Source organism: Lygodium microphyllum, chromosome 8 (genome assembly GCF_053477565.2).
Source record: "Lygodium microphyllum isolate KBCC chromosome 8, Lygodium_microphyllum_v1.1.10, whole genome shotgun sequence".
NCBI lineage: Eukaryota > Viridiplantae > Streptophyta > Polypodiopsida > Schizaeales > Lygodiaceae > Lygodium > Lygodium microphyllum.
Genome location: NC_141142.1, coordinates 42,088,359 through 42,114,675, shown reverse-complemented (window position 1 = coordinate 42,114,675; position 26,317 = coordinate 42,088,359). Strand labels below are relative to the sequence as shown.

The 26,317-nt window shown below is 43.6% G+C and overlaps 1 protein-coding gene across 2 annotated transcripts in view; it reads left to right on the top strand.

The window, feature by feature from the left end:
• Nucleotides 1–26,317, top strand: part of LOC148032208 (MIF4G domain-containing protein / MA3 domain-containing protein) — a 49,169-nt gene that overhangs the window by 1,879 nt on the left and 20,973 nt on the right. For both annotated transcript variants that reach the window (XM_087682861.1, XM_087682862.1), the window contains exons 3-4: nt 23,945–24,027; nt 25,927–26,026. In XM_087682861.1, the coding sequence (XP_087538987.1) occupies nt 23,945–24,027; nt 25,927–26,026 (183 nt within the window). The remainder of the gene's footprint in view (nt 1–23,944; nt 24,028–25,926; nt 26,027–26,317) is intronic.

Genomic DNA, 26,317 nt, shown 5'->3' with positions numbered 1-26,317 from the left:
TTATTTACATCCTTGGACATCTTGGGTAGGTGCGTGCAACATTAATCACAGCTTTGGTTGACTTTTGGACATTGCTGTTTGTTATCTTTGTTTGGTGTGGACAAATCATCTCCTTGCTGGGCAACAACTCTCAGCTGCTGCTCAACCTGTAATGCAGCCACACACTAGAGTACTAATACAGGAAAATGATTTAGTATGATCCATCATAATGAGTATGCTAGAAAGTATACTATTACCCATCTCATCAACAGAGAAGAATGAAGAGACAAATTATGATCACAGCATTAGAAAAAGCAGTAAAATTTGCACCAATGACTCTGAAGATGTTTACAATTATGTCAATCGGACATCTTCTGAAGCCTGATTTACTGCTAAAAATAATCGCTGCACTGTACTTCTGAAGCTAGATTGGCTTAAATGGTAATTCAGGCAGGCTGTATCAGGTGACATCGTTGCTGGATTGCTGTATATATTGCCTGCACTTATGTGGTTCATGGATTTGGACAGTCTGTGAGATATTCAGGTGTTCAGGTGGTTGGTGTGAGGTTTCACACACACACACACACACACACACACACACACCCTGCATTCCATTTTCTGATCAGCTCGTGCTTCTGCTTCTGTGTTCCAGCACTTGGTAACAATGTCCCTAAAAGGCCATTGTGTGAGTGGTATCATTGCAGTTTGCTTTTCATTCTATTTCACACGACACTTTGCATTACTCTGTGTCTCCCTCTCATTTGCATTGTGTTATTGTGAAACGGAGCCGTTGGGATGGAGGAAAACTTGTGAATGTGAGTGTCCATCCAAGGTGAAAGTCCCTGCATTCAGTGCTCATATTCTTCTTTTACCTCATCACGGAGTGGTTGACTTGGATCCACCATATTTGTAGCAATTTCCATTGGCAATTGCACTATGGTGGTGACATCATGTTAGTTACTACCTCAACAAATCCCTCATCTACTTCATCACTTACATTGTCTATACTTCTTCACCAACACCTTGCCTTGCAACCTTGCAAGTATTCTTTTTATGGAGAGTAAAGTCTTACTATCTTGCTGTTAATTTATTGCCATTAAAAGAAAAGAAAAGAAAAATCTAAGATCCAACAAATTGGGCTTCTTCAAAGAAGATATCCACTGCCTCTACAATCATGGTAGGCCTTGGTTACTCTGGGCTGGGAACTTTTTGTAAGTGGATAAGTCAACTCATGAGTGAGTCTTTGCATGTGTATTTGTGGGTTGTGCACAAGGGATTATTTTATTTATTTTTTGGTGTCCATTTCTTATGGTTTCCAGCATTTTTGGTTGTTTGACTTTATTTCTAGGCCATTATGATGCTGGTCGATCTGATGCATTTTGGGCATTATTTATGTCTATTTATTTATTTATTTATTTATTTGGGCTCCCTCCTCTGTGACTTATTCACTTTGTCTACCAGAGCAAGTCCTATTGGAGAGAGGGAGCTAGTGCTAGTGCTCACATAGCTAGTGACTCACTATTGTATGAAACTATCTCATGTTTGGTATATGAATTCCATTTCCTGAGCATATCACCGAGTTCTCTCTTTGTAGTGTTCCTTTGTTTCTCTTTTCTCTTGTGATGTGCAGTCTATTACAACAGTCTTCTGTACTTCCATGGCTACACCACTTCTGACATGGTATCATATGTCCATGTTAGGTCATGGAGTGCTATTTTCTGCTGTTGAAGGTCTACCTGTTAGCCAATCATTTCCTGGACAGTGCGGACATCAATGCCACGTCAGCAGGTGCCATGTCAGCACCTGCAGTCGGACAGGTTGCTGCAATCGGACAATATTTACTGCAGTCGGTTGCATTTAATGCAGCCGACCTGCTGCAATTATTTCCTATTTTTCAGCTATTTATAGCCGGTTTTGTGGCACACTTCAATATTCATTATTCAGATTTTGATCTTGAGATCTGTTGGTTGAGACAGACTGTGCTCAGGCTGACGGAGATCGAGGTCATCAAGTTGGAGACATACATAGATATTTCCTCTACCCCCTTGTGTATTTTTGCACTCTTATACAGCATACTACACTGCAGATTTTCTGCGTTTACACTTTCTCCTTTTCTCTCTCTCTCTCTCTCTCTCTCTCTCTCTCTCTCCTCTTTGTGTTCACTCTTAGTCTTTGTTCTACGCTTCCGCATCGTTGCACTCTGACATGGTATCAGAGCGGTGAAGATGGACTGACTAAGGGCTGAACCTATCTGAAGAGGAGATTTCAGCGCGACACAAGACTGCGTTTCTAGGATTTGAGGGCGAGCAGGAGGGCTGTACATCGGATCAAGGCTTAAGTGAGCGTGGGTGTGCGGGAAAGGAGTCCAATCGGTGAATTTGGTGTAGGTTGTTGCTGTTTGAAGGGGAGGAAGGCTACGTTTGAGGCCTTCCATTGCAGATTTTACTTTTTCATCGTCTCCGATGGGTGAAAAAGGTTTGGGCAACGGAGGAACTAGCCCTAGAAGGCTGTGTTTTCACAGTCAGAGGGGGGTGCTTTTGCGTTTGTGCAGGCATCATAGGTGAACATGTCTACAGAGACTGATTTGGAGTTCCAGGCGATCATGGGTGGGACAAACTGAATGCCAAGATTCGATCTTTTCTGTTTCTGTCTTGCACTATAGCCGTGATAGCTCACATCGAGCACTTGATAGTGGCTCGAGAGATATGGCTGGAGATGGATTAGATGTACAACTGGATGACCCTGATGAAGAGGGTTTCTTTGGAGTTGCTGATGCGGACTTTGTCCGTGAATAAGTCTTCTTCGCTTCGGGAACACATCAACAAGCTTCGGCAGCTTCAGATGCAGGTTCAAATGCGGGGACGTCTATTTCCTCCAAAGACATGGCGATCACTTTACTATCCTAGTTGCTGCCATGATTCGGTACTTTTTATTTTGCTCTTATTGCTTTAGGGCGCGAGTCGACTCTTCGGTGGGAAGAGTTGGTTTCTATGGTCTTGGACCAGGAGAAACAATTGAAGGGATAGAATGCTTCCAAATCGGAGGCATTGGTTGGTCAAGCCTCTCAGAAGAAGGGGAAGGACCAAAAGAAGAAGAAGGAGGATAACAAATCCAAGAAGGACAAGGAGAAGGAATCAACTTGCCATATTTGTGGTAAGACCGGTCACTGGAAGAAGGATTGCCTGGACAAAGACAAGAAGGATACCAAGAAGAAGGACACAAAGGACTCTGGAGCGGTGGCTGCACCCTCATCAGCTGCTTTTCTACACTTAGCAGTCATTGAGGACTCTACACCGACAACTTCTGATGTTGCGATGACAGCTCCCCAGGCTTGAGAGTGGATTGTGGACAGTGATGCCTCATGGCACACGACTTCTTCTCCGTTGGTGTTGCCCATTTGCAACCTTCGTATGGGCAGATTCTCATTGGAGACAACTCTTCTGTGTCTATTGCTGCGCAGGGTGAGATGCAGCTTATTCCAGATAGACGTGGTGGTACCCACACCTTTGAGGTGTTGCATGTGCCAAGATTGGGATATCATTTACTTTTGGTTCATAAGATTTGTACTCTTGGTCTCTTGGTGGAGTTTGACAGTGATACTGTTCGAGTCCTTGATCGTGGATTGAGGAAGGTTCTTTCTGCAGGGTATGAGGAGAATGGAGTCTACAAATTGAAGTCTTCTTTAGCTCTAGCCTCTAACTTCTCTTCTTCTTACTTCTCAGACACAGTCCGAGCTATGGCATGCTCGGTTTGGCCACTTGAACTATGAGTACCTTCGGAAGGCATCGCGAGGGTCATTTGTTCGAGGCTTGCCGGACATAGTGGTGAGCCATCAGCCATGTGTCTCCTGCATTCGTGGGAAACTGCATCGGGATGTGATTCCCAACAAAGCTTCTAGACGGTCTACTTCACCCATGGAGCTTATATCTACGGATCTTTGTGGCCCGATGAGGACCGAGTCCCTGAAGGGGAGCTTGTACTTCATGTTGATCGTAGATGACTACAGCAAGATGACTTAGGCCTATTTCTTGACTTTGAAGTTTGAGGCTTTCTCTCATTTCAAGGATTGGCTTCTTTTTGAGGAGAACTGTTATGGCCGGTGACTGAAGACCTTGCGTTCAGACAAGGGAGGTGAATTTATGTCTAATGAGTTTGCTCGTTTTTGTGTAGATAGGGGCATTCACCAGGAGTTTACTAACACCAACACTCCCCAAGAGAATGGCATTTTGGAGTGGAAGAACCGAAGTGTGATCGAGATGGCACGCACCATGATGGAGCACTGCAAGACACCTTAGTTTCTATGGGCCGAGGCAGTGGCTACCGCAGTTCACATCCTTAATCGATCTCCCACTTCGGCCGTTGACAGGATGACACCTTTTGAGGCTTACTTCGGGACTAAGCTTGATGTCTCTTATTGTAGGATCTTTGGGTGTGACGCTTATGTGCACATTCCAAAGACGCAACGTGATATGTTCGAGGCAGTTTCCGGACGACAGGTTTTTGTTGGCTATAGCTCCCAATGCCAAGGTTATCGTTTGTTTGATCCCGTTAAGCGGGATGTCTACACGAGTCAAGATGTGCGGTTCGTGGAAGTACCGGCCATAGAGGAGGGTGAGGAGCATCCCGTCCTTGGAGATCCAGGGGAGAGTTGGGCTTCCAAGACAGTTTCTTTGAAGCCAAAGCCTCTTGATGGAGATTCTTCTTCGGATTCAGAGTCTTCTCTTCCACTGGCCACCCCTGAAGAGCTTTCGCCGATGGTTGTCCCTGAGTCTTCAGCAAATGGAGAGCGACGGGGAGAGGTTCGACCTCCTCCTCGTTGGGCCTGTGACACCCTCTGAGATTCAGGGATCGAGGGGGTCCCTGAGGAGTGGGAACCGCATGATGGACCGCGGAGGTCATGGAGGAATCAGGCACATTATTCGGAGCTTGTCTACTCCAACCATTGTTTACTGACCTGTGTTATGGAGGATCGAGAGCCCACTTGATTGAAGGAGGCTTTTCAGTCCGATCATTGGCGGAAGGCCATGGAAGCCGAGTTGGAGGCTATTGAGAGGAATGGCACTTGGTCTCTTGTGCCTCGTCCCTCTCACAAGAAGGTGATTGGTGTCAAGTGGGTCTTCAAGACTAAGTACCTTAGCGATGGTTCTTTGGACAAGCACAAGGCTCGCCTTGTTGCTAAAGGTTTTGCTCAGCGCCTAGGTATTGATTTCTATGATACTTTTGCCCCCATTGCTCGTATGGCGACTATTCGAGCTGTTCTTGCCTTGGCTGGCCTGTTTATCAGTTGGATGTAAAGTCGGCCTTTCTGAATGGTGACTTGCAGGAGGAGATCTATGTTGAGCAGCCTCCTAGCTTTGGATCCTCGGATGGGAAAGTTTATAGGTTGAAGAAGGCCTTGTATGGCCTCAAGCAGGCTCCGTGTGCATGGAACGAGAAGATTGACTCGTTTCTTCAGTCGAAGTTGGGATATCGGCGCTCCAAGGCCGATCCGCAGCTTTATGTGCACACTTCTGAGGTTGGTCGTGCGCTGTTCGTGTTATATGCTGATGATTTGATTTTGACAGGGGATCATGCACTGAAGGTCCGAGAGACCAAGACAGCTTTACATTAGGTATTCGAGATGACGGATTTGGGGCTTCTTCATTTCTTCTTGGGTCTCGAGATTTATCAGTCTCAGAGGGGGATTTTCATCTCTCAGTAAAGGTACATTCAGGAGCTCTTGGTGACTTTTGAGATGGAGACTTGTCGGCCCATTACTACTTCTATGGATCCGAATTGGAAGGCCACTTCACACTCAGATTCTCCCGTGATGGATGCTTCACGCTACTGCCAGTTGATTGGATCCTTAATTTGGCTTCTCAACACTCGTGTTGATCTTTGTTTTGTTGTGGGTCTTTTGGCAGGGTTCATGATGGAACCCAAATAGGTGCATTGGCAGGCTGCCCTGAGGATTCTTCGGTATTTGAGGGGGACCTCTGACTTAGGGATTTCTTATCCCGTAGGTACAGATGCTTCCGATCTGGTTCTTGCAGGTTGGAGTGACTCAGATTGGGCTGGAGATGTGGACCACTGACGGTATACTACAGGCTATTGCTTTATCTTGGGTACAGGTGTTATCTCTTGGAGTAGCAAGAAGCAGCCCACGATAGCCCTTTCTTCTACTGAGGTGGAGTATCGGGCTGCATCTTCCACCACATGTGAGGTTGTGTGGCTTCGGAGATTGTTGGAGGAGCTTGGCTGCCCCCAGACTCGTCCTATTCTTCTACTGTGTGACAATGAGAGTTGCATTGCCTTGGTACGGAATCGAGTATTCCATGCTCGAACAAAGCACATTGAGATCCAGTACCACTTCATTCGAGAGAAGCTTCTAGATGGGACCATTGATGTGGAGTATTGCAAGACTGAGGATTATCTTGCAGATTTGTTTACGAAGGCGCTTCCCCAGGCTCTTCTTCGGCAGCATTCCAGATCCCTCAGTCTTTTCACCTGTCCAGGATCTGAGAGGGGGTGTTAGCCAGTCATTTCTTGGACAGTGCGGACATCAGTGCCACGTCAGCACCTGCAGTCGGACAGTTTGTTGCATTCGGACAGTATTTACTGCAGTCGGCTGCATTAAATGCAGCTGACCTGCTGCATTTAATGCAGCCGACCTGCTGCAATTATTTCCTATTTTTTGGCTATTTATAGCCGGTTTTGTGGCACACTTTAGTATTCATTATTCAAATTCTGATCTTGAGATCTGTTGGCTGAGATAGATTGTGCTCGGGCTGACGGAGATCGAGGTTATCAAGTCAGAGACATATGCAGATATTTCCTCTGCCCCCTTGTGTATTTCTGCACTCTTGTACTGCATACTACACCGCAGATTTTCTGCGTTTACACTGTCTCCTTTTCTCTCTCTCTCTCTCTTCTCTCTGTGTTCAGTCTCTCTCAGTCTTTGTCCTACACTTCCGCATTGCTGCACTTTGACACTACCCACTTCTTCTGTTGCTACTGGTCGGTCGTGTCTTGCTTGCTGCTGCCCAAGCAATACCTATTTGCTGTGAATCGTTCAGTCTCCAGCCCTCTTTTGCATGCATTTTATCTGCAATTGTTTGCATTGTTTAATTATTGTATGGCCTGCATTCAATGCTGTTATTGACTGCATTTTTGCTGCTAAGCATCTGTGTTTTCAGATTTGTTCATTCTTGTAGGCTGTGCGAGTGCTTTTCTAGGTTTGATCCGATTTTGTCTTTGTCAGTAGACACCTTATTTTCTTGATTAGATCTTGTGTTTCACATTGTGTGTGAACTCGCGCAAGTGCAGTCTATGCCATGTTTGGCTATACTCTCTCTCCCTTTCTCTCTCTCTTCCCTTTTCTTTATCTTCCTTTCCTATCGTCTTTGAATGGCACCTTCTTGCTACTCTATTGATGATAAACTTGATTGCCTTGATTATCTCACATGGAGTTCTGTCATGAAAGCATGGTTTGTGCATAAGTGATTATGGTATGTGATTTTAGGAGCTATTGAGGGTTCCCAACCTTCGACTCCTCTTCTAGATGATTGGGACCCTATCAACCATGAGGAAGTTATGCCTACATGGGATTATGATGATGCCCTTGTGTTTTCTACTCTTCCTCGATGCATCTCTAAAGAGGTTCTATCGGTGCTCACCTCTTGTTGAAATTCTTTAAAGGTGTGGGAGAAGCTTCCGATGTTGTATGAGGCTCCCTCAACTATGCATGTAGTTACCTCAAGGAAGGACGCGTGATGATGGAGCAGCCACAGATAAATGGAGCCTATAGAGGCCACAAATTATGAAACATAGATGTTTGGAGCACGTAAGAGAGTTCGCTAGTAGGAGAAACGCTAGTCACAAGGTGATGGATGATGACACTTGGTGGAGAGTGTCTGTAGCTTAATACGCAGTGTGAAAGGTGTGGAAGACAAGGTATGCCTAATACAAGAAGAGATGGAGACTACAAATTGCAATGTCCTCTATGTGGGGTGTGAGCAGCAATGGAGAGGATGGAAGAGAGTAACATAATGTCAGAAGGAATGAATGTGTAGAAGGATAAATGGGTGGAGTCAATGACACATTTATAGCATAGACTATGCTAAGTGGTGTCCACTGAAGTCTCTCGGGTGGCGCCTTGGTTTCTCGGGTAGCGCCTAGAAAGCCTTTCTGGGGCTATAAATGGAAACCAAAATAGGAATGAATGAGAAGAAATGTATTGAATGACTTGGTTTCTCAATAGGTATAGAGGTTCTAAAGGCCGTGCCTATATGTGAAGAACCCCCAATGTGCTGTGAGGTGCAACATGAGGTATTTGATAGGGGAAGGTGAATGGTGTAAATGGAAATGGTGATGCAACGCAAGAAGAGGGTGGCATGGGTGAGTTTTTAAATTGTGGTGTGAAAGTGTGAAAGTGCCATAGTAACATGGAATAGGAAACGGGATTGGAGACGGGGATGGGGGATGGCTAAAAGCAAGGGACGGGGACGGGGGTGAGACGCAGGAGGGAAAGACATACATAAATAGCATTTGAAAATGTATGCATGTGATGTGGTGGGTGGATGTGTGGGCATAGTAATAGGGGATGCCCATTTTGTAGCTTTCCCCATCCCAGTCCCATTCCCTTGTTAGAGCCCCCCCTCATGGTAAGAGGGGATGGCTTCTTGTCCCTGTCCCTATTTCCATCTTTGTCCCCAAAACTGGCCCCATGCTATTATGTGTGTGGGTGAATGTATACCACCAAAGAACATATGCATGTGCATGCATGCATACATGTATTTTCCATTGTAGAATAATTGCATGTGTAATGTGGGCTAATTTGATTCGACTTCATACAAAATATGCTGATTTTGTATGTGTGTGTGTTACAAAAGGGGAAGTCCTTGGGAAGAAGTCCCACAAAAAACCCACCCCCTAAAAGACACCCACTCCACCACAAAAAAAAGGGTCCCATGTTAAAAACGTCCTTTAATAGGAGACATGACAAGGTGACGGGCAAGGGATGGTTGGGACGGGGGGATGGCTGTTGGGGATGGGACAGGGGACGTCCCCCATCCCATTTTGGCCCATCCGTTCGGGACAACGTTTTCGCATTTCGGGCCCTCGGGACAGTCATTCCTTGTTACTACGAAGAGTGTACAATGGAAGAAGGAACACGAACACAGTGACAAAAGAACAGAGAGAGATTGCAAGAAAAGAAGAAAGAAATTTGCATTGAACAAGGAAAAAAATGTTGAATTCACGAGAATTGATCAGTCCTTGCACGCAGCCCACAATGTTAGTGAGGGCATCAGATTAGGCCAATGATAATGGCAGCATTGGAGATGGAGGAAGATGACGGAGTTAGAGTTTGCACTTGCCATGGAAGGAGGAAGATATGGGAGAACGTGTTTGCTAAGTGGGAGGAGTGTCAAATATATAGGCACGACCATAAAATTGATTGACTTCAATCTAGGGCCAAAAATATGGTTGATCAGCATTTAATGCTAGTAAAATGCCAGAAGGGCTCGGAAAAATCTTGGAAACGGTGGACAATGTCCAACAGGTGAGATAGACTATTGTATGTAGAAATTGCTTGGGAAATGCACACAAAATCTCGACTAGAGGAGAGAATGCACTGGAAGGCAATAAATTGAGTGCTCTAGAATGAGCTACCTCCTGTATCAAAACAAGTGATAGATAGGCTAGAGTTCCTAAAGTCCTCATCTGACTTAGATTGAGGGTCATAGGTAGGAGATGACAAGGAATGATAAACATGGCTGTTGACACCCCCTTTCAAATCCTAGATGTGGCGGAAGGCCAAGGAAGAAACAGATCCTGGGATGGTAGAGGAATGCCAGTGTTGATGAAGTCCGTTGACGTAGATTGCCGATGAAGAAGGTCCTCACGATCTTGGGAAATTCCTTTGAAACACTAGCGGCTAGGGAATGCACAACCGTATCACTAAGATTGTCCCCCTTTGAAAGGGATTGGGGGTATGAGGGAACCACCGGAGGAGAGGAGGGGGGGTGGGAAGTAACCTGTGGAATAGATGGTGCACAAGTGGAAATAGGTGTAGTAATAGACAATTGCCTCGGAGGACCCTACGGGAAGGGGAATCGAGCCTGTAAAGCTTTCTCTCTTGCCAACCTGTTGTGATAACAACCCATGTAGAAGAATCCTTAATACAAATAGTTTGCTACCCGGGTACCAAGCCTAGTAAGGCAATAAATCGAGAGGAGTGGATAGCCCAAGTCCAACTGGAACATAAAGGGCTTGTGTAAGGGAGCTTGAGGCGCAGTTGGGAAACAAAGGTAAAGTGCCAATACCACTAGTAGGCATTGAAAGAATGTCACTGACAGTGACAGAACCTTCAGAAGAAGGGCGTAGATTCTGCAACAAATCACCTTGTGGAGTAATACAACTAGAAGCTCCACTACTATCAACCAGCCAAGGCCTCTTAGAAAACAAGGCAACCACGAAAGAAGGCTCCTCCAAGTGAACAACATGAAGGAACATTGACTCATGGGTAATTGCTGGAGAAGAGGTAGAAGGCTCGTATGCTGTAGCTTTATCCTTTGCTCCTAGAGGAAGGTGAGGGTACTCCTTCCAACATTTCTCCTCTAGATGTGTTCCCTTCCCATAGTATGGGCATTAGGCCTCTCTGAATCCGAGCGAGAGCCTCAAGAACTCTCTTGTCTTGAGCCTTTGACTTTCCTTTCTTTTTCTTTTCCTCTCCCAAACTTGCAACGAAAGCCTCGGTGGAGGTGGGTCCACTAACTATCTCTTTAGCGTGCTCATCATGCTTTAAAACAAGCGGGGTAAGCTCCTCCCATAGAAGCTTCTCACGGATCCTCGATGTAAGAAGGTTGGCATAGAAGATATTAAATCAGAGAGATGGTAGTTGAGTCAAAAGAATTGTAGCCATATTCTCTAAAGAGATCATCGTGCCAAGGGATGTGAGCTTATCCCTCATATCCTCCAACTTGTTGATATGGTTTTTCATGGAAGGAGAATCATCAACAACGAGCATCTGTAATTTCTTCTTGAGAGTAATCCAATGGGCAAATGTCTTTTGATGATACAAAGATGCAAGCTTTGTCCACACTTCCGTTGCTTTCCACAACTACACACATGCACTAAGACAGAATCCTATAAGCTCATAAAGAGGAAAGATCGGGCTTTAGAGTTGAGCCGATCCCATAGGGTTGCACGATCCATTGATGATCCAATTGTAGGATCCTCCACTAGACAGAGAATAGGGTGGGTAACAAACTTCCAAAGATCGAAGGCATCAAGGATACATTCCACCTTACACAACCAAAGTGAGTAGTTTGAACCATTAAGATGGTCTTCTTTGGGCAAAGAAAGGAGTACGGACACTTGTATGGAAGGTGCCATAGAGGGCATTTTGAGGTCGGTAGAATGGGCCTCCTGAGAAACATGGAGAGAACAGGGAGGAGAGGGTTTCCAAACAAACAGGCTAGGTGACCTCTGTTCTTCACGATATGTATGATAGTCGTCGTGATAATCTCACCACCATTCGGAGGAGTGTTGAGAAGGCTCCTCATTTGTATCATAAAAGCAATGAAATTGGTTGTAAGACATCTTCAAAATCTTGCAAGACACCCACAAGAAATTTGCGTTTTGGCTGTAGATAGCCCCGAAATAGGAGGAAATGGCTACAGGATCACAAGGAAGTTGATATAGAGGATCTGCATGGTAGAGATAGATTGCCACCTACACAAGGACTATTACATTTGTTGAGGAGAGTTAGCTGACCAAGGTACACTACGTTTGTAGCAGAAGATTGTCGCTTGACTAAGGAAGCTTGACACCTTTAGTAGGAGAGGGAGTGGGCAGCAAAATAGGTACTTGGCATAAGAAAAACAGATGCCTCCAAGTAGAAAGCTGCGTTTTCAGCAAAATGTTGATGTGGCAAGGCCGTACATTCACACTCAAAAATTCTAAAGTATTGACACATCGGCAATTTGGGGTTGTCTCCTTTGCGAGAAATTCTCTCAGGTGATGATACCATGTGAGTGTGCAACGGAAGAAGGAACACGAACATTGACAAAGGAACAGAGAAAGACTACAAGATAAGATGAAAGAAATCTGCATTGAACAAGAAAAGAAGAAGGAAATCTGCACTGAACAAGGAAAGAATGCTGAATATAGGAGTATTGATCAATCTCTACATGCAGCCCACAATGTCAGCGAGGGCACTAGATTGGGCTGATGATGATGGTAGCGCCGAAGATGGAGGAAGATGATGGAGTTGGCGTGTGCACCTGCCAAGGAAGGAGGAAGATATGGGAGAATGTGTTTGCCAAGTGGGAGGAGTGCCAAATATATAGGCACAACCATAAAAAATTGGCCAACTGTATTCTGGGACTAAAAATATGGCTGACCTGCATTAAATGTTAGAGGTAGAGTCATCCCCTGGACAGGCTGGTTTAGGGTTTCTCTGTGGACAACAGTACGGTAGAGCGCAGAGGACACGTCAGCAGCGTATGGACAGAGCAGGATGCCACGTCAGCACAGTACGGATGTCAGCAGCCTGTAGTCAGACAGTGCAGGCTGCAGTCGGACAGTTTTTTATTGTTTATGCTGCAGTCAGCTGCATTTATTGCAGCCAAACTAGCACTCTTATACAACATACTACACTGCAGATTTTCTGCGTTTACACTCCTTTTCTCTCTCTCTCTCTCTCTCTCTCTCTCTGTGTTCACTCTCTCTCTGTCTTTGTCCTACGCTTCCGTATCGTTGCACTCTAACACGGTATCAAAGCAATGAAAACGGACTGACTGAGTGCTGAACCTATTTGAAGAGCAGATTTCAGCGCGACACAAGACTGTGTTTCTAGGATTTGAGGGCGAGTAGGAGGGTTGCACATCGGATCAAGGCTGAAGCGAGTGTGGGTGTGCGGGAAAGGAGTCCAATCGGTGAATTTGCTGCAGGTTATTGCTGTTTGAAGGGGAGGAAGGCTACATTTGAGGCCTTCCATTGCAGATTTTACTTTTTCATCGCCTCCGGTGGGTGAAGAAGGTTTGGGCAGCGGAGGAACTAGCCCTAGAAGGCTGCGTTTACACAGTCAGAGGGGGTTGACTTTGTGTTTGTGCAGGCATTGTAGGTGAACATGTCTAAAGAGACTGATTCGGAGTTCCAAGCGATCATGGACAAGAAGGTGCCTGTCCTACCGGCTCTTCCATCGGATCAGAAGCTTGACGGTGACAATTACCGCATCTGGCAAGTGATGATGTTGGCCATTTTGGAGTCTTATGATTTGGCGGAACTGGTGATGGAGGAGATTAACAAGCCCTCGGTGAGGGATGAGTCAAAACTCTCTTCCAATGCTTATGCAGAGTTGACCAAGGCCCAGTCTCATGGGGACAAACTGAATGCCAAGATTTGATCTTTTCTGTTTCTGTCTTGCACTATAGCCGTGATAGCTCACATCGATATGGCTGGAGATGGATCAGATGTACAACCGGATGACCCTGATGAAGAGGGTTTCTTTGGAGGTGCAGATGCGGACCTTGTCCGCGAATAAGTCTTCTTTGCTTCGGAAACACATCAACAAGCTTCGGCAGCTTCAGATGCAGGTTCAAAATGTGGGGAAGCCTATTTCCTCCGAAGACATGGCGATCACTTTACTGTCCTAGTTGCCGCCACGATTTGGTACCTTTTATTCCGCTCTCATTACATCAGAGCAAGAGTCGACTCTTCGGTGGGAAGAGTTGGTTCCTACAGTCTTAGACCAAGAGGAACAATTGAAGGGACAGAATGCTTCCAAATTGGAGGCTTTGGTTGGTTAAGCCTCTCAGAAGAAGGGAAAGGACCAAAAGACGAAGGAGGAGGACAATAAATCCAAGGACAAGGAGAATGAGTCGACTTGCCATATTTGTGGTAAGACCGGTCATTAGAAGAAAGATTGCCCCGACAAAGACAAGAAGGATACCAAGAAGAAGGACACAAAGGATTCTGGAGCGGTGGCTGTACCTCATCAGCTGCTTTTCTACACTTAGCAATCATTGAGGACTCCACACCGAAGACTTTTGATGCTGCGATGGCAGCTCCCTAGGCTCGTGAGTGGATCGTGGACAGTAGTGTCTCATGGCACATGACTCCCTCTTCCATTGGTGTTACCCATTTGCGACTGTCGCGTGGGCAGATTCTCATTGGAGATAGCTCTTCTGTGTCTATTGCTGCGCGGGGTGAGATACAGCTTATTCCCGATGGATGTGGTGGTACCCACACTTTCGAGGTGTTGCATGTGCCAGGCTTGGGGTATCATTTACTTTTAGTCCATAAGATTTGTTCTCTTGGTCTCTTGGTCTCTTGGTGGAGTTTGATAGTGATACTGTTCGAGTACTTGATCGTGGATAGAGGAAGGCTCTCTCTGCAGGGTATGAGGAGAATGACATCTACAAATTGAAGTCTTCTACAACTCTTACCTCTCTTCTTCTTACCTCTGAGACACAGTTTGAGCTATTTTTTTTTGATTGGTTTGGCCACTTGACCTACGAGTATCTTTGGAAGGCGTCGCGAGGGTCGTTTGTCCGAGGATTGCTGGACATAGTGGTGAGCCATCAGCCATGTGTCTCATGCATTCGTGGAAAACTGCATCGGGATGCAATTCCCAACAAAGCTTCTAGGCGGTCTACTTCACCCATGGAGCTTGTATCTATGGATCTTTGTGGCCCGATGAGGACCGAGTCCTTGAAGGGGAGCTTGTACTTCATGTTGATCGTAGATGACTACAGCAGGCTGACATGGGCCTATTTCTTGACTTTGAAGTCAGAGGCTTTCTCTCATTTCAAGGATTGGCTTCTTTTTGAGGAGAACCGATCTGGCCGGCTACTGAAGACCTTACATTCAGACAAGGGAGGTGAATTTATGTCTAATGAGTTTGCTCGTTTTTGTGTAGATAGGGGCATTCACCAGGAGTTTGCTAACACCAACACTCCTCAAGAGAATGGCATTTTGGAGCGAAAGAACCGAAGTGTGATTGAGATGACGCGCACCATGATGGAGCACCGATAGACACCTTAGTTTCTATGGGCTGAGGCCGTGGCTACTGCAGTTGACATTCTCAATCGATCTCCCACTTTGGCCGTTGACAAGATGACACCTTTTGAGGCTTACTTTGGGACGAAGCCTGATGTCTCTTATTTCAGGATCTTTGGGTGTGACGCCTACATGCACACCTCGAAGACACAACATGATAAGTTCGAGGCGGCTTCTCAACGACAGGTTTTTATTGGTTACAGCTCCTAGTCCCAAGGTTATCGTCTGTTTGATCTCGTCAAGCGGGATGTCTCCATGAGCCGAGATGTGCGGTTGGTGGAAGTTCCGGCCATAGAGGGGGGTGAGAAGCACCTTGTCCTTGGAGATGCAGGGGAGAGTTGGGCTCCCGAGACAGTTCCTTTGGAGCCAGAGCCTCTTGATGGAGATTCTTCTTCAGATTCAGAGTCTTTTTTCCACCGGCCACCCCCAAGGAGCTTCCGCCGGTGGATGTACCCGAGTCTTCAGCAGATGGAGAGCGACGGGAAGAGGTTCGTCTTGCTCCTCGTTGGGCCCGTGACACACTCTGAGATTCATGGATCGAGGGGGTCCCTGAGGAGTGGGAATCGTAGGATGGACCGCGGAGATCATGGAGGAATCAGACACCTTCTACGGAGCTTGTTTGCTCTAACTATTGTTTGATGACCCGTGTTATGTAGGATCGTGAGTCCACTTCAGTGAAGGAGGCTTTGCAGTTTGACCATTGGAAGCTGAGTTGGAGGCTATTAAGAGGAATGACACTTGGTCTCTTGTGCCTCGTCCCTCTCTCAAGAAGGTGATTGCTATCAAGTGGGTCTTCAAGACCAAGTACTTAGCAATGGTTCTTTGGACAAGCACAAGGCTCCCCTTGTTGCTAAAGGTTTTGCTCAGCGCCCAGGCATTGACTTCCATGATACTTTTGCCCCCATTGCTCGTATGTCGACTATTTGAGCTGTTCTTGCCTTGGCTGACCATAGTAGATGGCCTGTCTATCAGTTGGATGTGAAGTCGGCCTTTCTCAATGGTGATTTGCAGGATGAGATCTATGTTGAGCAGCGTCTTGGCTTTGGATCCTTAGATGGGAAAGTTTACAGGTTGAAGAAGGCCTTGTATGGCCCCAAGCAGGTTGCGCGTGCATGGAACGAGAAGATAAACTCGTTTCTTGTCGAAGTTGGGATATGGGCGCTCCAAGGCTGATCCGTAGCTTTATGTGCACACTTCCGAGGTTGGTCGTGTGTTGTTTGTGTTGTATGTTGATGATTTGGTTCTGGCAGGGGATCATGCACAAAAGGTCCTAGAGACCAAGACAGCTTTACATTAGACGTTCGAGGTGATGGATTTTGGGCTTCTTCATTTCTTCTTGGGTCACGAGATTTATCAGTCTCAGAGGGGGATTTTCATCTCTTAGCAGAGGTACATTCAGGAGCTCTTGGTGACTTTTGAGATGGAGACTTGTCGGACCATTACTACTCCTATGGATCCGAACTAGAAGGCCACTTCACACTCCGATTCTCCCTCGACGAATACTTCCCGCTACCATCAGTTGATTGGATCCTTGATTTGGCTTCTCAACACTTGTGTTGATCTTTGTTTTGCTGTGGGTCTTTTGGTGGGGTTCATGAGTGAACCCAACCAGGTGCATTGGCAGGTTGCCCTGAGGATTCTTCTGTATTTGAGAGCGACCTTTGACTTAGGGATTTCTTATCCAGCAGGTTCAGATGCTTTGGATCTTGTTCGTGTAGGTTGGAGTGACTCAGATTGGGCTTGCGATGTGGAGCACCGGCGGTCTACTACAGGCTACTCTTTTACCTTGTGTACAGGTGTTATCTCTTGGAGTAGCAAGAAGTAGCCCACGGTCGCTCTTTCTTCTACTGAGGCGGAGTATTGGGCTGCGTCTTCCACCACATGTGAGTTTATGTGGCTTTGGAGATTGTTGGAGGAGCTTGGTTGCCCCCAGACTTGTTCTACTCTTCTGTGGTGTGACAATGAGAGTTGCATTTCCTTGGTACAGAATCCTGTATTCCATACCTGGACGAAGTACATTGAGATCCAGCATTACTTCATTTGGGGGAAGCTTGTGGATGGGACCATTGATGTGGAGTACTGTAAGACGGAGGATAATCTTGCAAATTTGTTCTCGAAGGCACTTCCCCAGGCTTTACTTCGTTAGCATTCCAGATTCCTTAGTTTGATGCCTCGTCTAGGATTTGAGAGGGGGTGTTAGAGGTAGAGTCATCCCTTGGTGGACAGGCTGGTTTAGGGTTTCTCTGTGGACAGCAGTACGGCAGAGTGCAGAGGACACGTCAGCAGCGTACGGACAGAGCAAGATGCCATGTCAGCACAGTATGGATGTCAGCAGCCTGCAGTCGGACAGTTTTTAATTGTTTCTGCTGCAGTCGGTTGCATTTATTGCAGCCGACTTGGTGTTGGGCATTCTTTATTTTTTGGCTATAAATAGCTAGTTGGTGGCACACTCAGTCATTCATTCAGGTTCTAATCTTGAGATCTGTTGGTTGAGATGGGCTGACGGAGATCGAGGTCATCAAGTTGCACACACATGCAGATATTTTCTTTGCCCTCGTGTATATTTCTGCACTCTTATACAACATACTACACTGCAGATTTTCTGCGTTTATACTTTCCTTTTCTCTCTCTCTCTCTCTCTCAGTGTTCACTCTCTCTCTGAGTCTGTCCTACTCTTCCTCATTGCTGCACTCTGACATTAAATGTTGGTCAAATGCCAAAAGGGCTTAGAAAAATTGCAGAAATGGTGGACAATGTCCGGTAGGTGAGATAGATTGTTGTATGCAAAAATTGCTTGGGAAATGCACACAAAATCTTGACTGGAGGAGAGAATGCATTGAAAGGCAATAAAATGAGTGCTCTAGAATGAGCTGTCTCCTCCGTCAAAATAAGTGATAGGCAGGTTAGAGCTCCTAAAGTCCTTTTTTGATTCAAATTGAGGCTCACATGTAAGAGGTGACAAGGAATGACAAACATGACTGCTAATAGAAAGATGAAGATGCATTTTGTTCATTTTGTAAATGTAGTGATGGAAAATGAAAAAATGAAGATGCATCATGCAATGAAGAAGAAGGAACACCAAATTTATTTTGATTTTGAGAAGAAAATTGAAAAGAAAGAAGGGTGGAAGGAGATGTACCTAACTTTTTCTTATAATCACCTCGATGTGACATTTAGGAATTGGTCCTTTTTAGTAGTCAACATACCTTACTGTTTCTTCCTTATGATTTCTACAAACATATTGCAAAGCAAAAGAAGTAAAAGAAGGATCAAAAGATGAGTCTAGTATACCTTGCACTGGAGTGGATGGAATAGGATGGAAATAGGGTGCATACTCCAAATCTCCTTGTCCACCAAGAGGGCTTGAAATCAGCTTGCCTTCTCGGAGAGGATGGTAATGACTTGATTAACCAACAATTATAGCAAGGATAAAATTCACATAAACAAAAAATTCAAATGTTACCACTAAATCTTGGACATTGGACAACTTGTTGGCCCTAAAATGTGGTGCTTGTAGTATTTCTTTAACTTGTATTACAAATAGATGGAGTACAATTGAGATTCTTCAACCTCCACTAATCCAACTTCCAAGTGCCTCTTGCTGTCATAAATAACCAATAAGCCTTCAAATCGATTTGCCTATGATTTACTGGGGGGTTTGACCTTCACTTGTACTCCTTGGGAAATAAATTAGCTCCAAATTCAATGCTGGCTGGTTGGTATTTGGGCACGCTTCCTAAGGTGGTTCTGAACTGTGATTTCTACTGTAAATTAGGGTTAATAGCAAATATTTACTGAAAATCTCCACCTCTAATGATTGGATTGTTGTAAAACTTGGAGCAAAGCCGGGAAATGGCTAGAGAAAGAGAGATTGCTATAGAGAGAAAATTCAGAGATTTGAAGTGAGAATTTGGTGAAATTGAGCTGCTGACTTGGTTTTTCAGCCCAAAATGGATTCTCTAATTGCAAAAGGGAGCAGCTGAGATTGTAATCTTCAAGAGAAATTGCATCAGCCACTATCACCAGCTTCCCTTGTTTAGGAATATGTAACTACCTTCACCAAAATGGTCTCCAATGGTTGAGAAATGTCCCCAAGAAAAGGCTACAACCAAACCTCTCTCCCCAAAATGCAAAAACGAGATTTCCTTCTCCCTTCAGTCCCAATTCAGCTTTCTCAAATTTGCATGAGCAAGTTTTGCCAAGTGGTAGCCTTCTAATCTGAATTTTCAGCATTACCCACTTGGCGAATGAGGTGTGGACATCAAAACTAACTCTTGTAATTTGCAAAAACTAGGGCTGAATGAAGGGTAGCCTATCTGTTTATAGAAAGTTGGATCTCCCAAATTAGGGTTTGCATGTGGGACACACAAAACTCTCTAGGATTGCACATCTTTTAATAAAGTTTGGCGAAATTCATCAATTATGAACGTTTTGGAGTTGTTTCAAAGAAGCTAATGCAATTTTAGCTCAACATCCTGCATCCTCAATTGTAAACCTATGGGGTGTCTCAACTAGAGTAGAGATAGGTTTGTGGTCTTGCACTTGAAAACACTCAAGGAGCCCGATGCACTTAGATTGTCTCAAAATAATCTTCCCTTAGTTGCTATGAGCTAAGTATAAAGATAGAAGTGCAAATGACCAAGATTTGTGGCCCAAAATAGATTATGCTTTATTAAAAGGTCCCAATCTTTCAATTTTTGGCCATAAACAATGCATTCTATTCCATATAGACTTTTTATGTCTTGAAATATTTTCTGAAGGTTTCGGCATTTTGTCCCTTCCTAACTATTGTTTTAGGCCGTTTGATGTAATATGGAAGTGATGCTAGGGTTTGCACTAAGAGAACATAGAATGTATGAGCACAACCAAAACACGAGAACTTAGACAAAATGCAATAAAAGCCAAAAAACGGAACACAAATAGAGAATATAGAAAACTATGGGTTGAATGAATCAATGCTGTAAATGAAGATAAGAATGTATAGAATGCTTAGAGATAGAGCAATGGGAGGACTCAAAGTGTGATGCCCACGAGAGATGGATCGCAAGGTTTGTAATCACTAGTTGGAGCTGAGAAAAGAGATGCAAGCAGCAAAAATGTAGTGTTTAGGAGTGTGTAACAATTGATGAGGCTGAAAATGTAGTTGTCTACCAAAGATTGAATGGTTGAGTAGCAACTGGGAATAGCTAGTTAGGTGTTGAGGTAGTCAAGAGAGTTGTCCAACATGGAGGACATGACTAGTAAATTGTTGCCTTTGATTGTAAAAAGCCAAAATGTAGGTTGAAATAGGTCGTCCTTGTCGCGAAGACGTGTAATTTTATTGCTTTGCTTAGCAATTGATTAGAATTTAATCAAATGTGCTAATGTGACTTGCACATGTGAGATGCAAGTTAATTATTTTGTAGTGTGGGACCCAAGACATTGAGATATCCGCTAGTGCCAAAGGCAAAAGTTATAATAAGTTATGTCGAACAAGTACTAGGTGGTACTCCGTGTTGGATTTTGGCCCAGACCAATTTATTGGCCAATAATGTCAGTGGTGACATTAGAGACTAATTAATGCCGATCTAAGGGCTAATAACTGCTCAAGGGTGCTTGGAAGACAAATTGGGCTAGCCAATTTAATTATGAATGGTGGAATTAATTTTTTGAGCATTAGAATAATTATTAACTTAATTATTAAATTAATTTATTGAAAATTAGTTTAATAAGTTGGATAATGTTGGAAAATGGGATTAAAAGGTTGCCACTTAGCAAAACCTTGCCCATGCAAGTGGGAAAAACGTTTTTAGGGGTTGGTGGAGTCTATTCCTGCCATTGTGAGAGAGAAGGAGGCTATTAGAGAGCAAGGAGAGGTTGCTAATGTGATTTCAGTTTTATAGCATGTGACAACAATTTGGAGCCTTCTAGGAGTAGATGACAGCAGCCCAAGGTCCTTTTGGTGTAGATGACAACATAGAAGGGGGAGTGGTAGTCTTTTTGGTGGTCTTAAGCTATTGGTGACACCTTCCATGGTTGCTTGAGTAGGGCAGCAGCAATTTTTAGTATTTCTCGCGATGAAACTTTGAAATTTCTCTCTCTACAACACTCTCTCTCATCCCCCAACCACAAAATAAATTAGGGTTTTGATAGCCGCCTTAGGATGCATGCTTAGAATTGAGGGCTTAGGACTTGAATTCCAATAGTTGAAATTGAGGAATTTCAAGGAGATTCAAGAGGCTAGCTAGCCAATATGAGATTTGGGGCTGAATTTGTCTTTCAAAGAGTAGGGTGAAAGCCAATCCCCAAGCAAACCAAGGGGTAAATTATTGGTTAGTTTTGACAGCAAGAGGTAGTTGGATTAGTGGAGGAGGTCAAAGGATCTTAGTTGTACCATCCATATGCAATAAAAGTTAAAGAAATACCGTAAGGGGTGCTAGTTTTGGGGCCAACAGGGTGTTCAATGTCCAAGATTGTATGGTAAAGTGTGCATTTCAATTTTGTGACTTTCTTAATTGCTATAATTAGTGCTTAATTAGGTTATTTACCACCCTATCCGAGGAGGAAGGTTGGTTACAGCTATAATAGGGTGAATGCTGGTGTCAATTGAGCAATAGTAAATGCTGCTGAAGGGCGTCTCTTGAGGATTGATCACTAGCTGAAAATTGGGCCCTTGATGTGGCAGTAAAAGACTGATGGCTGGAACTTGAAATCTGCAAGAGAAGGGATCAATTGAATGGTTGGGCACCCTCCTATTTATAGATGTGGATCCTCCCAAAATTAGGGTTTTGGATTATGGGACACAAAAACTTTGGTAATCTTTGAGTTTTGGAGCTGTTTTAATGAGCTAATGAAGATTTAATGTGCAATGCTTTTTCTTTAAGCTTAACATATAGCACGCTTGCTAGGAGGCAAGTCACCTAACTCCCATGTGTCATTTTTATATATAGAATCCTACTTTGGCTGCTTTACAAGTCAACCAATGCTCACTTTGAGAAGCATGATCAGAAGATATAGGTTGTTCATTACACGCAGTAGTAACAAGAGCGTGTGCAACAGAAAGACCTTGAGCATGTTTGGTGGTGGCCTAAGTTTTACCAAGGAGAGGAACAAGCTGTTTGCTATCTCGTAAACTGTTTAACACGCATACAGGAAAACACTTTGCCTCTTGAATGGCAGCTCTTTGATGATGAACATCATCATTAGTAATGTCCTGATGAATGACTGAATATCAGAGCCCCAACTGGTGTCTCAATCCAGTGATCTTTGAACCTATCTAGTTTGCATCCTGTTTTCAGGATCTCGTGCCTTTATGTTTAGTGGATGTTTAAGGAGGCAGACTCCAGGTGACATGAGTCATGAGTATGGCTTGGGTGGTGTCTCATCTGCAGGTGGGTTCCTGGAAGGGCATTTCATAGCCTATTCCTTTATAGTTATGGGAAGAAACACTCCCAAGAATGCTGTGAGTTTCAGTAGGTTTTTCTGATGTGTTTGTGGGCTGAATCAATTGATTACCCCCTTGAATCGAACAATCAATTTTTAGAACTGGATCATGTTATCATGAGTGTTTTGATTATATGAACATTCCATCTTTGTGATTTAAAAACAACTCTAACAAACTGGATCATGTTATCTGTCACATTTATGAACTTTATCATGAGTGTTTTGATTATGTAAAGGTTCCATCTTTGTGATTTAAAAAGAACTCTAACATTACCTTTCTTGCTAGAGTTTCGTTTGAATCAATTGGATATCCCCCTTGAACTAAACAAGCAATTTCCAGAACTTGAGCATGTTATCCGTAACATCTTGGAACTTTATCATGAGTGTTCTGATTATATGAATGTTCCATCCTTTTTGATTTAATAACAACTCCAACATTCATAAGAGTTGGTGGCTTTGATGATAATGCCTAAGAAGTTATTAAGAGGAAAATTGTCAAGATACCAGGATATCAAATATTGAAGCAATTCCCAGGTCTGCAAAAGAGCAGACTAGAAGAATTCCAACAGCCTATCTAGTTGCCAACGGAGTTGTGATTGCAGATAGAATGAACTCTCGTGTGCAGCTCCAGTGTGGTGGGATGCGTGTGGCAACTGAACTGCTCAGCATAGATTTTAGCTGTCATATGCTTGAGCCGAGCTCAACTTCATATCATCAATCTTAAGCTAGTTGCTTGGTGCATGGATTAATAGTTCTCGAACTTTTTAGGACTGCCTTCTATTGGAATGCATCTGAGCAGGGTTTTTTTCTTTTGGATAATTGCCCACTCCGCATTGAAATGTGGATGCATTTTTAAACCTCACAAAGTATCTACATCAAAATACCTCTAAAGCTATCCTTTCCTTGTGATAGTATGTTCCTTACTGGAGTATTGAGGTGGATCTTCAAGTTCTGGTTCTTTTGAAGAGTACATTTAACTGGCTTCAACCAGCTTACACGGATGGAAGTATTTTGAATAGCTTCAAAGCCACATCATGCAGCTACATGCTATGGTTTTGCCAAAATGTTTCACATATTGGCTTAGGGCTGCTCTTGGATGTTCAGGGGCTGCTATATTCTGTTTGAGCCCTATGTCTGTCTCCAGCAAAATTGCATATAGGTTGCAGCATAGGCTTCCCATAATTAATGGAGTTTCTCACTTGACTGAGTTGTTTGTAGGCAATTTCCTTTAAATACTGTTCGCCTTTTTCTAATTACATGATCTACCATTTATTATTCTTTTATATGAATGAGTTGTTTTTGTACGTTTCCTCTCTTCATCAAAATTTGACGTATCTATTATTGTTGTTTATAATTTATTGAATTTGGACTGTAACACAGAAGTTATACATTATTTTCTTGTTGCCATACAACAGAAATTTAATGCTGAAAATGTTTAGTTGGGTGCACCATCAGACATCTCACACTTCAAAGATGTCTAAATGATGCCTCTTATCAGGTCCATGGAAGGAGGATAATGACAGATATTGTTACTGATGAAGTCATGGAAGCAGTATCTACTGGACCTCGTGGCAATGAACAGTAAGAGTGTACAACTTGCATTTATGGAAGTTATTGAGAGCTGAATAACTAGTATAACTGCTTTTGTTACAACACACACAAAAAAGTGCTTTCTATGGTTATAGGTTTGAACTTGTAGTGGGATACAGACTGTTGTAAGTATGAGAAAGAAAGGTCTAGTAAAGTTGGCCTCAAGCTTTGAATGTGTTGTATGAGAGAGGTGAATTGTAGACAAGTGTGCAAGGCTGTTCTAAGAAGAGTCATTTTCCTGTATTTTGTCTGAATTACTAAGGTGATTTCTGATATTTATAGTGGACTCTGCTGACAGCAACAACAAAAATAGGTGTCATGTGTCTACTAGAGTTCTGCCACAGTTCTGAGTTTCTCCAAAGTGATCCTAGATCTCTATGAGCAAGGAGTTGGAGAGGTTAGGGTGTCAAGAAGCATCAAACTGGATGGGGTTGTGATGAACTCACTGAAGGGTCCCATGTTAAGGAATCATTTGCTTCTATAATTGCTCTAAAAATGCAAGATAGATTTGGTTGTTTGGTATGAACAAGATAGATTTAGTTGCTTCATTTGAGCAGTCTATTTGTAGATTTAGCAGGCAATACTGAGAGGGCCGGGGGCGGAGGCATAATCGAGAATGACAAAAGAGTATATTATAACCACTGCAGACCACACTGGTTAAAAGAAATTATGGGACTGTGCTCGACTCTAAAACATAAAGCTACAAGGAGCCAGAGCCAGGAACACTATATCTATCCAAGATGGGGAGTCGTGTCTTGCTCACTGCCATTCTTCATCACTTCACTGCAATGGAGCAAAAGGCCAAATGGGAAAGCTCTTAAAAGAAGATGAATGAGTCTATTGATCCCTACCCTACCCGGTGTAAGCTGATGTATCCTGTTCAAGTGGATGAAGCTGAATATTGGAACAATTTCTAGAGGTGCCATCCAAGTCAACAGGGAGCTGCACTACCCTATGGTATTAAGGAGCAGTTTTCCTTCCAAAAAGAAGGGAAAGATAGTAAAATATAGCTTCACTTCTGCCTCATCGTGTTTGGGTGGTTGAAAAGAGCTTGTGATGAGGTTCTTTACAAGGGCCTAGTTGTCCACGTCCATCTGACAGATGGGCTAGTCAGATCCGTCCTGTTTGGTACAACACATCCGATGATGTTCAATAGCGTCTGATCCAAACTATCTAACTATGTTAAAGTACCCATTTATGACCATTTGGGGTGGTTGTAGGTGTTGTTTAGACTTACCCTCTCACAACACACATGCACACACCCTCAATATATCATACATAATGTTTGAAGTGTATTATGTTAAGTCCCAACATTAAGTATAGGCCTTAAAATTGTATGTACAAATTTTTTGCAATCTGACGTATGTCCAAGATTGGTTAGTTTGATTAGTACTGTACTAGTATCGGAGGTACTAATCAGATGCCATCGGAGGTGACAACCACGTACAAGGGCTAGCTTGGTTCTTTTCTTGGGTCTAGGAGAGCCACCTACTCCAACTTATTACAATGTTATGGAATAAGTTGACTATTGAATGATAATCAATAAGGAGATTGACTATATTATGCACACAGGTTTGGTTCTGTGGATTGCGCAGTTCATAGGACATACAAGAAGTGGGACCAATTATAATCACAGAGTGGATGTGTTTACACATTAGTTTTTGATTCTATGATGCCTTTATCTGGAGGAAGGATGCATCAATGCTGCTGACATTTCAGATCCATATTCGTCTTTTTAGCTAATATAAGTGGTCAATGACTATGTTTAACTTTGCTTTTACTTTTTGTGACCTCTTTTTTGTTAGATGGGAACTGTATGTTTCGGTAGTGTGCTGATGATAATTAAAGTGGTGGTTCAGAAAGTTTTCTAACCATTTGTTAGTTGTACAGGTATGCAGCAGTTTTTGCTGCATTTGTGGCAGGCATATCTTGCTCTGTTGGGATGGTGTTTGGAGCTAAGTTTATAGCATCTCTTGCACAGAGCTTTGAGGTAACTTTGCATAACATTGATATTTTCTCTTGTGAAGTAGATAAAATGTGGTAAATTGAGATTGTTTTGTTTTATGCTGGCGCCTGGAAGTCATGAGCAAGGCCTCTGTCTCAATCACATATCAAGGGAATTCTTAAGAGAACTTTGTAAGGTTAGGGGCTAGCTTCCTATTTTTGTTGGAAGTCACAGTCAAGGGTCTGTTTATGAACTATTTTCAATGTGTTCAATGATATTTGAATTATAGAATTTAGTATTTCAATTATCTTCATGAAAGAAGCTTTGCTTCAAGAT